This window comes from Lissotriton vulgaris, chromosome 9, assembly GCF_964263255.1.
Source record: "Lissotriton vulgaris chromosome 9, aLisVul1.2, whole genome shotgun sequence".
NCBI lineage: Eukaryota > Metazoa > Chordata > Amphibia > Caudata > Salamandridae > Lissotriton > Lissotriton vulgaris.
The window spans coordinates 908,265,776-908,278,928 of NC_141697.1; the positions used below are offsets into that span (position 1 = coordinate 908,265,776).

At 44.5% G+C, this 13,153-nt stretch overlaps 1 protein-coding gene across 2 annotated transcripts in view; it reads left to right on the forward strand.

Annotated features, from left to right (window-relative positions):
- The window catches only part of LOC147692489 (ribonuclease Oy-like), an 86,124-nt gene that overhangs the window by 45,172 nt on the left and 27,799 nt on the right, over positions 1-13,153 (forward strand). For both annotated transcript variants that reach the window (XM_086938700.1, XM_086938701.1), the window contains exons 5-6: positions 3,054-3,111; positions 3,799-3,863. In XM_086938700.1, the coding sequence (XP_086794826.1) occupies positions 3,054-3,111; positions 3,799-3,863 (123 nt within the window). The remainder of the gene's footprint in view (positions 1-3,053; positions 3,112-3,798; positions 3,864-13,153) is intronic.

Below are 13,153 nucleotides of genomic sequence, written 5' to 3' on the forward strand. Positions count from 1 at the left end.
TTAGGGCGAACAGTTTTATGCTCTGCGACATTACAATCACAACATTACAAGACATTGTATTCTCTTTATCATACCCCGGCCAGAATTGCACAGGAGGGGGGGGGGTCACAGGGATTACATGCCCACGGTGTGACGCAAGAGAAGCGGACATTGTCCATGTTTGCACAATGCCCACAATTACACACATTAAAATGAGCAATCGAGGACTTTTTGGAAAACCCACTGGGAATTAAGATTAAATTAACAGATGAATTAATAATTCTAGGTGTTTCTGCAGGCTCAGCGGACTTCTCTATAGAATTCCTATTTATGGTAACAGCGGTATATCGGATTGGAATTGCAAGGGCATGGCTTGACAGGGTGCCTCCGTCATTTCAAACATGGATTGCAAGGCTACTTTCTACGTATAATTTGGAGAAAGCTATATATGAAAGGAAGGGTAAAAGAGCGAGAGCATTGGGGGGAAGAATCTGGCAACCAATAGATCAATGGAAAAATAGGTTAAGAGTAGAGAGGATGGGAGATAACATATAGGCTGGAAAAAGTTTATAAGATGATATGTGATATGATATGCTCACCACAAAAAATGTATGTTTACGATGTGTATTGTGTTTATATAATTTCATTGTTTTATTTTGAAACAGTGCTGTAATATGTACTGGAAAATATGGCAAAATGGGGGGGGGGAAACTCAAATAAAAAGAATTAAAAAAAAAAAAAAAGATTTCCATTGAAAAATTTCTAAGTGTGAACTTTTAAAACAGCTTTATCTTCATGAAAATTCACTACAGTAACTAAAACGTTTTTGCTAATCTGGTTTCAGCCTAGACCCCAGGACTGAATCTAGGATTTCGTCCTGGAACTACCAAAGTAATCCATATAGTAATCAACTGTACTTATTTGTAGAAAACCCATTGAGCTCAATGCTAGAGTGTGTTTCAGGACTGCATTGCTTACTATCCATACTGTAATTATTGTGTGCACAAACTTTATTGCTCCTTTGCAAAGTATTTACATGAGAGTACTCATAACCAGAAAAGTATATTTTTATAACTGTTGGTTCTAAAAATAAAACAACTATATCTGTGGATATAAAAACAATTGGCCTGGAGTTCAGTCCTTGAGTGTGTGAAACCTTTTGCTGACTGTGTACAACAAATGCTTTAAACTGTCCTCTGGTACTGCCTTACTGCTCGACCAAGCTACCACTTTGGAGAGGAAGGTCAGTTCTGACTTTTAACCTCTGTTATACCTCTGGGGTTGGTGGACTCTATACACGCTGTACTTCATTCTAGTCCAGTATATATAGAGCCACTTTCTCACAGAGGGTATCTATTATAAAACTAGCATGATACTCAATATTCCCTGGAAGAACTGGGCAAGTTAAATACAATAAAACAAAGAATGTGAAATGAGCATTGTTTCTTAGTTTGAAGAAATTGAGGCAGTTCTGTAAAACTTTGAGTGAATGTGTCTTTTTTTCAGCTGAATTCAGGTAGGTCTCCCAGGGGGTGCATGATGCAAGGTTAAAAGCTGTGGGGAGCAACGGTTTTATGTTTAGAACTTTGTGCCTCTCAGTCATTGGAAATATTTTAGAATCCTTATAGGACGGTGTTGATTTATATCCAGTACCAAATGAGCTTGCCCCTAAACATAATCCCACTTAGATTTGTGATTCCAGAGCTAAATCAATCAGCCTGTTCCTCAGTCATGCCAACAAAAACAGAGGCAACCCAAAGCACAACTAGTATTTTCTTCCAAGAACTCCACACGAGATGCAGGGATGCTAAGGTCCAAACAGACATTCTACCATATACATAGGCAGAAACCATGGCCCAACACGCCTATCTATGGCATACCTAACTTCAAATCTATTAAATACAGTGTATTATCAATTTCTCCCTCTTGGCATTGTTACAAACAGATACAGGGTATCCAGAACTGAATAAGACTGTCACCACCACATTAATATATCAAATACAATCATGATGTATCGTAATGTAGTCAAGGTTGTGATCCACAGGGGATTGGATACCCTGTATATATTCCCCACGGATGCCGGAATTTAAAACGGGACGACCGACATACATGCAATGTATGTGTCAATTTATGTTATTGATATGCTGCGATTTAATGTGTGACAGAAAACTTGAACTGCCCTGCCAAATGTATAATTGTAATGCAATACGACTGAGCTCTGTATACTGTTTTCATTCTGCAAACTCGCTAAATAAAGTTAAAAAAAAAATATATATATATATATATATATATATATATATATATATATATATATATATATATATATCAAATACAAGGAATCCAGTGTCCAGCACCACTACCCGTTTCAGGACTGTTCTACACAGTTTCAGTAAACGCAGTATCAAACAACTCGGTTGCTTCAGATGTACTGCCCTCCTATACAGGTATGTCTAGCTAAGTCAGCTTGCCTCTTCCAGGAGTGCTGACCCACAGTTTACAAGGTGTCCAGGGGACAATGGGCAACTCTCCTATCCCTACCAGACTTTTCTCCTTGGAAGTAAACAATTAGCAACACAAGAAGCCTGGTCTCTCAGTCATGCTACTCAACAGATAGAGAGGAGACAGGAGTAAGTTCTCATCTACATTCCAGGTACACTACTACAAATGCTATGTATTTACAACCCATTCAGCCTTTTCCCCACAGACATGATGTCTTCCAGATACAGCGCAGTAGGGTGAAACTATCCGTTTCCATCCATACGACTATGCAGACGGGGAGAATCTCAGGTTACTTACTGTATACCGCCAAGGCGAAAGGCAGTGGTTGCCTTGAGGCAACTCTAACCCATGTATCAATGCTGTAGTGGTAAAGTTCTACTTTCCTAAACTTACTACATTGTTTCTTTATTGAAGGATCCCATATTTAATCATCTCTTTAGTCCAGGAGCTTATCAATTGTCGGTGGCAGGTTGACAGTACATAGTTCTCTGCTCTCAGGAACTGGGGTGCTCAAGTAGGTGTGTCTGTGCGCTTTGTATCTCCTTGTCAACATCTCTTGCTCTACCCACTTTCAGGCCCAGTGATATCATGAACTGCTGCCCATGCTGGCATCTCTTCAAATCCGACTTGCAGGTATGTTCTGAATGTGCACATGCTGAATGGAATGATTGCGGGTCCCAATCTGTTTCATGTGGTAACACTGTTTCGGCAATCGACGTGCCCGGAGAGGTCTTCACTGGGGGGACTTGTTAAGGAAGGTTTTCCTTTAAGAAGAGAGAGAGAGTACAACACCACAACCAATAGTGTAAAGGAGTCAGTTTAGCACCCAGGAGCCACCATGATGGCATGATGACCATGGTACTGGTGGGCATAGCTTAGCATGGCTACTGGGATAGACAAAGAAAGATCTGGCTGTACCTTCCTCAGAGACCCTTCAACCCCTTACTTGTGTGAGCATGCACATTCAATATCTCTATGGATAAGAAAATCCGGTGCCTCTACAGGAAGATTTTGGAGGTGTAGCTAGTACATACTAGTCACGAGTAGTCAAATATTGAGGTTGAAATGCAAGCCACCCAGACAAGGTAGCTATAAAACCTGTACAATGAGTAATATTTATGGTGTAGCCATACTCCATGCTATTCAGACGGTGACGGATAGGGGTTACTATGGAAACAAACAAATGTTGCAATGAGGTTGGGTGGATGGTAGTTCAGTGATGTGACAACAATGTTGTAATCTCTGCAAGTGGGGCAGCATGGGTGATTGAACCCAGTGCCGATCAAAGTCTTTCTGACTCCACATCTTCTCTTATTCTAGGACCTTCCAAATGAACTTTCCCAGCACTGGCCAACTTTAATAAACAAAACGGACTTCTACTTCTGGTAAGGCCCTCTCTTAACTACTCCAAAGCATTATGCAGGACGTTTCTCTACCTGCATCCTTACTATGCTTTAACACAGTGCACAGGCACCACCTAGCAATCTTCAAAGTAGGCTCAGCTTTCATCTTCATCCGGTGGTTAGGAACATGCCTGAAACCTAAGCACCAAACAAGGAAGACATTAATAAGAAAGGGACAAGGGGCAACTGTAGGAAAGAAATGAGAGATGTGGGGGTAGCACAGGGATAAGAGAAAATAGTTTGCAGATGGAACACCTTTAGCACATGATTAGATTAAAAGCCTACTGAAAATGTCACGAAAACTGGCAGAAGCCATATTCACTTCATGTTGCATCTGTTGTGGCTAAGAAAGACCACACCTACCTGGTCAACACTTGGATGTCCTGCCCGAAGGACTCTTCTATTTTGTAGAGTCCACACCGCATTCCATGGTTGCCTTTTGGATGATTTTGCTCTCTGTCACAAAAATGTCATCTTTTTTTTGGGCTACGATTTTGGGTAAGTTCACTGCACAACCCAACTAAACCTCCTTGAGTGATTTTCTGCCTTTCTTTTTATTTACCATCTAGGAGGAGTACACATCCTGTTACAGTTATATTTTTTCTGCAAGACCGTGCCCTGTGCACCGATACACACCCTTGTTTAGAGGAACAAACCGGACACCCTTACTTTTGCAAAGGTTCACAGTAATGCCCACCCACATTCCAACTCTTTACCCCACAATTTAGGGCTGCGGAGACCGCGCTGAATATTTAGTTTGCGAAAGACACTGCTAATAAATGTACAGTTAAGTAAATTGATAAAATCACCATTTGTAACAATAAGGGCATGATAACGAAGGCGGTGGGACTGCCATCGACAGGCCATCAGTGGCAGTCCCACCGCCATCCAGCCCATTGATCCAACCACTGCATTAGGATGCAGGCGATGGAGCTCAGCTGTCGGGGGGAAAGACAGCCGTGTCAGACAGGATCAAGGATCCCGCCAGGGCGGAGGGCGGAATCCTATTCCCTGCAAAGAGGGCGGTGTCTGCTCAGGCACCGTCGTAGGGATGAGGATGTCCCTTTTTGCCTGCCCTTTCATGGTGGTTCACCCACCAAGAAAAGGTAGACGGAAAGTGACTTTGGGGCCTCTAGCAGAGCCTCCTTCTCTCCTAGCCCGCCGCATGGTGTCTGCCATACAGTGCAGGGATGTTTTAAACGCGTCCAGCCGCAGCACACACCGCAATGCAAAATATACACATTGCGACCGCCGTGAAGGCGGTCGCATCATAATGCAGGGAGCGGGATCACCGACTTCTAGTCTGGCTACTCCCTTCACCGTGCCGGTTGGACAAGAGTCCGACCGGCATTGTAATCAGGCCCTAAGTTTCAAGCATTCGTCTACAGGTAGGCATTTTGTAAAATACATTAATAACTTGCATATTGCACCATATATGTACACAATGTGTGACACCCGCTCTAACACTTCTATAACATGAACGGATTACTTAGACTGCTGTGTGACAGCCACCAGTGTCGTCTTGCCAGCTCTAGTCATGTTATCAATGAATCCACCCACTGCTCACATTCCAGACTCCCCAGCCAACATGTCCACCAATGTCATTGTACCTGTTATATATCTTTGGCCCAGATACTTAACTATGCCATGTCTCCTAACAATCTAGTCCATTTTACAGACTTATTCTTGACGTAACTGGACATAAAACTTACTTTTAAACAGTTAAGCCCCCTCCTATTCAATAAATCTTCCTACATATGGTCTACAAATAAGATCGCACGCGCATTTGCAAAACATGCACATGTTTGTACATTCTTACCAAACACTCCTAAGTGCATGTACAAATATGTACACAGACACATACGCGTTTTTGCATGCACGTTTGTGCGCACACTTGCATGCATGTTTTTGCACAAACATTTGCACCTCACCCACATCACTGCACAAACATATTTGCAACAATATATACATACACATTCTTACACCAAGATTTGCACAGAGGGCAAAACATCAACAGAAACACGCACATCTTCAATATTGTATTCACCAGTTGCCATGCTCTGAGACTTCCACACATCCACCATACCGTATTTCCCATTTGCAAGTTCAGTATTTGATGCTCAGATGCCCGAGGTATTGTCGAACTTTTAATTTTTCCTTATGTCTAAAACACATGCTGGGTGGCCCAAATGTGGTTTGTCTGAACATGCTTGCCTCTAATACTTAAGAAAAATTGAATTTGTAGAGTGTAGAAAGTTGGGCATTTGTAATGTGTCATCTCGTCAAGGTTTTCCATTGTCTCAACTAACAGGTGCCCCTCAGTTCCAGCAGATGGTTATATACGGTTTTAACATGTTTGAGGGTGGTGCTGTTGGAGGCTGTAATAGACCCTTACATCAGAACAGAGGTAGAGTGATTTGAAACATGCCCAAGCCACACAGCTACTACAGCAGAGGAGATGCTCTGGTTTTGTGCCTCTCTTCGGTGTGGGTTGAATCTTCTGGAGCTTTAGGCCTCAAGTAACAAACTGTCTGTTAACATGAAGAAAACTAAAGTTAAATATTTTGAACAGGCAGGATGGAAATATGGATCTATGAAGCGTGTAAATTCGGGATAGTTGATAGTTATAACTATCTTGGTATTCAGAATGATCATAAGCTAACTTGGGACCTCTGACTGTAATTAAGAATCATATAATTCTTGACACAAGAGTAGGTTTTGTGCCCTTTAATAAACTGTATTGTGGTCTCTCGAATTTGGGCTACAAAAAGGCCTATGCTACAGGACAGAAATGGCCAAGCTCGGAAAAATGTATACATCTGGTGCAGACAGTGCTAAAGGATAGGTTGCTGGAAACTGCCCCCAACAACCGGACACTGCCTCGCCCACTAGCAGCGAGTAGCCCAGCGCCCAACAAGACTGGTGCCTAGAAACGAGAAGTCTTTCTTTGCTTCACTTTTTAATTCGCTTTTAGTAAGTCGTTAATTGAATTGCCATAGAACTGACTGAGTATGAACGAACTTTTTATACCACTTTTCTCTCAGCGCATGAATTTGTTGTATTCTACTTTTATTCTGCTAATGTTGATGCCTCTGGAATGGTTTTAAGTCATCATACAATAAAGTATTCCTTACACCGCCTATGCTACAAAGGTTTCAGCAGTTCTGATGTACAGTCCTGTCATTTGAATTTTGATGAATATTAACGCCTTAACCGTGGCGGCAATTCCGCCGCCGTGCGGGCGTTCTAATGAGTGGCCGACGGGAGCACAGAAGGGGTTAAGGGGCTTATTTATGAGCCCTTGCGTCACTTTTGCACCGCCTGTGTGTCACTTTTTGTGATGCACCAGCGGCGTAAATAAATGCGCCTTGTTGCATCATATTTACAAAGTGACGCCTCTAGGTAGATGCGTCACTTTGTAAACCCCTGTACCACATTATACCTGCTCCAGGTATAATGTATGCAGGGTGGATGTCCTACACAAGAAAGGGTCGCAGAAGTGACGCAGTGAAATCTATAAGATTTCACTGCACCACTTCTTGAATGCAAATGCGTCAATATCTTACGCCTGCCTCATGGCAGGCGTAAGGCTGACGCAGGCACATTTAACTTGGGACTTGGCCCATGTGTAATGACCCATTGCTGCAGTTGTGTCACTTTTGTGACACACTCCAGCAAAGCGCCATTTTGGCACCTACAGGTACGTCAGAAATACTGACGTATCTGTAACTCTTTGCAACATTATGCGTCATACTGTAAATATGACGCATCATTGGTGTCGCTAGGAGGCCACAGTAAAAAGTGATGCATCGCTGTTTTCACGCAGCAATGCATCACTTTTCATAAATGAGGCCCTAAGTTCCAGCATGGGGGGCCTATCTTGGGCTGGGAACCAAATTCCATAAGAGGCTATGAACCTCAAAGGCTCCTGCTCTTGTTCGTTTCTAAAATGGCGGCATGGAGTGGCTTGGGCAGGCTCTGACACCCCACTGATTCTTAAAAGGGTCGAACAGGTGGGGGTCTGAGATAAGATGTACGGTGGGATATTACTGTATTGGCATTATATTGGACTGTTTGAATCGATAAACTTTTCTGGACCATGGGTTATCCTATTCAAATTTCAAGGTTGCTATATGTACAGAACTTGCAGCTTGTGTGGTGTACGTGAACACAGCCACCCTGTTAGAAAAACCTTCCTTAATAAGATTTGCATCATCACAGCCTTGAGTAGGGATGAATTTGTGGCCTAATTAAAATAGACTTTACAGGCTGTTTAGATTGCACATGCTGACATTCCTATAGATAATCGGAGAGTGACAATAAATCGATAGAAAGAAATACGTTTGACATCAGTGTTAAACGGACGAGGAATCTGTGTGGGATGTACGTTGTTACAACGCATGCTTTTACCACGCATGCCTTTACAACGCAGGTTTTTCAATGCAAGTCGTTACAACGACTTGCGTTGGGGGGGTTCTGGATAGTGAATAGTTTAATATACTATTCCAACTCCAGTCCCCGTGGATAGTAGGGAAGGTGTTGGATAGTAAATTAAACTATTACCTATCCTAGAGCGCCCCCCAGCGCAAGTCCTTGTAATGACTTGCGTTGAAAAACCTGCGTTGTAAAGGTACTGCGTGGTAACAGTTGCGTCGTAAAGGATGTTTCCCATCTGTGTGGCATAAAGTCATGGATTGCGATAGGCTGCAAGATGTTAGAAAACAAAACCTCGCTCTTCTAATTGGCTGTTTGTGTATTCCAAAAGGACGTGAGTGGCAAGTGAACTGGATGATTCTATTGCCTTTGGAAGATAAAGATAATCGTATGAAAGGGATTTTTGGTGGATGATTCAAGTGGCCCATATAGGATGCGAAACATATCACACCCCAAATGCAGTTAGTTTCTAGAATTCTGAGTACTTCAGTCTATCGCTTGTGCTGATAAGGCAATACTCTCTTCTCAACCAGGCTGAAAGATCTTGATTGGCCAAGCAATGGTCAGAGGAAGAGTGATAGATCACATTAAAGTTTAAGCAAATGATAGGTAAGGACTATTATGGAAATGGCAGAAATGTTGGCTTTGAAAGAAAATACTCTTGGGGAAAAGAGTGGAAGCAAAGGTCGGCTTGAGGACAAAAATTATATTGGGAGGGAGACCTGTCTATGTTGCAGCAGATACTGCAGTGGGTGGAAGGCATGCCCTGCGAATGATGTAGAAGACAACATTCAGCATTTTCCCCTTTGATTGGTAGAATTAATTAATTAACTGGTAAAAGTCGATAGAAATTATTTGCTACAACTCTGTACTATTGTTAGTAAGGCCATCGGCCCAAAAAAATACATTTCTGGTGGTTACAATATCTCCAGAGAGAATAGGAAATTTAGAGGACCACAAAAATTTACTGCACTTAGAGACGTAAAATCAAACTGTAAAAGACTCCTTTGCAAATTACATTTGTGCCAGATACTTGCAGTGTGTTTGCTCCCAACTTACCAATCAGTGCGAGTAATGGCGCCTGTTAACAGTTTTTGCACCTCATCTGCCCAAGAGCAAAACGTTGGTGGTAACAAGTGCAAATGTCATTAATTGCGATTTGTACACAGCAGGCTTGAGTACAAGTGCAAAAGTGGATGGAAACAACATCTAAATTATTGTTAAATGAACATTCTGTTCCATGCACTGGGTGGTACCTTATTAAATGGATGACTGGCACATTACTGACTCACACGCAAATCCCTCTAGATGCACTATGGACAAAGTGGGGAATAGACCTTACTAGGGCATTCAACGACACTGAATGGGAGGATGCCCTCTCACACCTACGCCCTCAATACTCAGAAACGCCCATACGAAACTCATACAATTTTATATTCTTCGCAGGGCTTATCTGACCACTGGAAAGATTAACAACCTTTTTCCAGGAGCTGACCCCTGCTCTCCCGTTGTCAAGTAATGGGCGCCTACTTGCAGCACATGCTGTAGACAAGCCCCGCATTGGCTGCTTACTGTGCTTCGGTTGTCAACCACTTACAGGCTCTGTCAGGGTACAACAACGTGGATGGTTGGGACATTGTTACCCTGAGTCTCTTTAAATGCCCTAAACATAGCATAGCCACACCCCGCTTTCAAGACCTGCCTTTCTTTCTAGCCCTGAGAGTTTTCATGCAGCTTTACAAATGGCTGCATCCACATCAGTGGTCACATGGCAATGGTGGGTTCTTTCTTTGGCGGAGGCCAAGAGCACTCTCCTTCGTCGCAGAGAGGCGCTCGACCTCAGGGACAGTGTTGTAACATTAGCCCCACCCCAACCCTCGCAGTGCAGCATGGGGGCCTGAGCTCCAGGGGGCACACTCCGACACTGGGCAAGGGCGGCAGGCCCCTGGCCTTATCAAACAGTGGGTTTTTGTAGAGCGCAGCTCGTTACTCCGGGGGGGGGGGCCTCTAGGCGCTGGGTTTCTGTGAGCCTCCATCTAAGAGCCAGGTCTTGAGCTTTTTCCTGAAGTTTTCAAGCAATGGGGAGGTCTGTAGGTGGAGCAGGTGGTCGCTCCAGGATTTGGCAGCGAGGTAGGAGAAGGAACTTCCTCCATAGAGGCTTAGATGGATGTGGGGAATGTGAGCCAGGGCGAGGGAAGAGGAGGGGACCTCTCTGGTTGGTTGGTGGAATGTCATTCAGTGGTTGATGTAGGTGGGTCAGCGATTGTGGAGGGACTTGTAAGCATGTGTGAGAAGTTTGAAGAGGCCTCTTTCTTGGACCGGAACCCAGTGGAGAGCTTTGAGATGAGTGGCAATGCTGGTTTTTCTGGGAAGGTTGAGGATGAGTCTTGTTCCTAAGTTCTGGATGGTCTGGAGGCGGTTTAAGAGGTGTTTGGTGGTTCCTGTGTAGAGTGTGTTGCTGAAGTCAAGGCGGCTGAAGACGAGGGCTTGGGAGACCATTTTCCTGGAGAAGATGGGAATCCACTGTAAGATCTTGTGGAGCATCCAGAGGGTATGGTAGAAGGCAGAGGAGAAAGCATTAATATGTTGCCTCATAGTCAGTTGGCTGTCCATCCAGGACAATTACGAGGTTGCTTGCGTAGTCCGTGGGCGTTGGTACAGGGCAGAGTGTGGTAGGCCACCAATTGTCAGTCAAGGGGTAAGGCTTACTTCCAAAGATGAGTACCTCAGTTTGGTCCGAGTTGAGCTTTAGGAAGTTTGACTTCATCAAGGTGGTGATGTCGGACATGTTGTTTAGGAAGTTTGCTATGGGTTGGTGTCTTCTGTGAGGAATAGGATGAGCTGTGTATCGTCGGTGTATCGTCGGAGCTGAGGAAATGGCTCTGGGGTACGCCGCAAATGATGTTTATGGATAAAATGAGAATGATAGGAGATGGATCCTGAGGGCCTCATTTTTGAAAACTGACGCATCGCTGGCAGAAAACAACAATGCGTCACTTTTCATTGCACCCTCCTTGCGACACCAATGGTGCATCATATTTACAGTATGATGCATCATGTCGCAAGGAGTTACAGATGTGTCAGTATTTCTGACTTATCTGCAGGAGCAAAAATTACGCATTGCTGGATTATGTCATGAAAGTGACGCAACTCCCTCAATGGGTCATTTCACATGAGCAAGTCCCATTTCAAATGTGGATGTGTCAGTCTTGCGCTTGCTGTGAGGCAGGTATAAGATATTGACGCATTTGCGTCCTAGAAGTGACTCAGCGAAATCTCATAGATTTCACTGTGTCACTTCTACGAGGCTTACTTGTGTCAGAAAGCCCACCCTGCATACATTATACCTGGTGCAGGTATAATGTGGCGCAGGGTTGTGACACATCTCCCTAGATGCGTCACTTTGTAAATATGACGCAACATGGCGCATTTGTTACACCGCTTGTGCGTCACAAAAAGTGACGCACCAGCAGCGTAAAAGTGACGCAAGGCCACATAAATAAGGCCCTTTGTGTTTGGCCAGAGAGGAAGGAGGAGATCCAGTTGAGAGTGTTGCATTGGATGCCAACGTGGTGAAGTCTGCTGATGAGGGTGTGGTTGGAGACAGTGTACAAAGCCGCCGAGAGGTCGAGGCGGATAAGGGCAGCTGTTTCACCTAGGTCGAAGAGGTGTCTGATATCATCTGTTGCTGTGATTAGGGTGGCCTCTGTGCTGGGTTGGGCCAGAAGCCTGATTGGGAGGTGCCAAGCAGGTTGTTTTCTTCGAGCTAATCTGTGAGCAGGCAATTTATGGCTTTTTCCAGGACCTTAGTGGGGGAAAGGGGGCAGCGAGATGGGGCGGAAGTTCTTGAGTTCGCTGGGGTTGGCGGATACTTTTTTAAGGAGAGATTTGACCTCTGCATGTTTCCAAGCATCGGGAAAGGTGGCTGTAGTGATGGATTTATTCAAAATGTATGTGAGGAAGCTGCTGATTTCTTCCTTTCCTAGGTTGTAGATTTGGTGTGTGCAGGGGTCTGAGGGTGCTCCGGAGTGGATGAAGTTCATGATGGTGAAGGTGTCTCGGGTTGAGAGCTGCTACAAGTTAGTAAGTGGTTGGTGGGTTGGGGGTCGAATTTCCTGTAGATGTCAGAGATCTTGTGATAGACGTAATCTGCAAGGGAGCTGCAGAGGGTTTGGGAGGGTTGGATCATGTTTTCGGAGGCAGCGGGGCATGAGAATTCTCTGACGATGCTGAAGAACTCCGTGATGTGGTTGGTGCTTGCCTCTAAGCCGTTGGTGAGGGCGTCTTTCTTGGTCTCCCTGAGGCAGTGGTGGTAGAAGTTAACAGCGGCTCTGAAGGTGCTTAGGTCGGAGGGGTTCTAGCTGGAGCACCAGCGATTTTCTTGTTTCTTGTAGTGGTGTTTGAGGGTCAGTAGTTTGGGTGTGAACCAGGTGGTTTGTTTGGGGGTCTGTGGCTTGTGGGGTTCTTTAAGGGGGCAATCCTGTTAGCGGCTATGGAGATCCAATTGGAGAAGTTCTGGAAGCTGAGTTCAAGAGTGTCAGAAGGGATGAGCCTTATATATTTGAGTGTGGTAATACAGAGGGGTTCAGTGACTCTGCTCCAGTTTTGGCAGGTCTGGTCGGGTGTTCTAGCAGGCCGTTGAGGGTAAAGTGCACAATCCTGTGGTCCATCCAGGTCAGTTCAGTTATGTGGGAGAACTCGACTATGCTGCTGGTTGAGAAGATAGGGTCCAGTGTGTGTCCTGCGCTGCACGTGCGAGTGGTGACCAGCTGCAGAGGCAGAAATTGTTCATGTTCTCCATGAGGTTGGCGGGGTCTTTGAGGTGGAAGTTTAGGTCT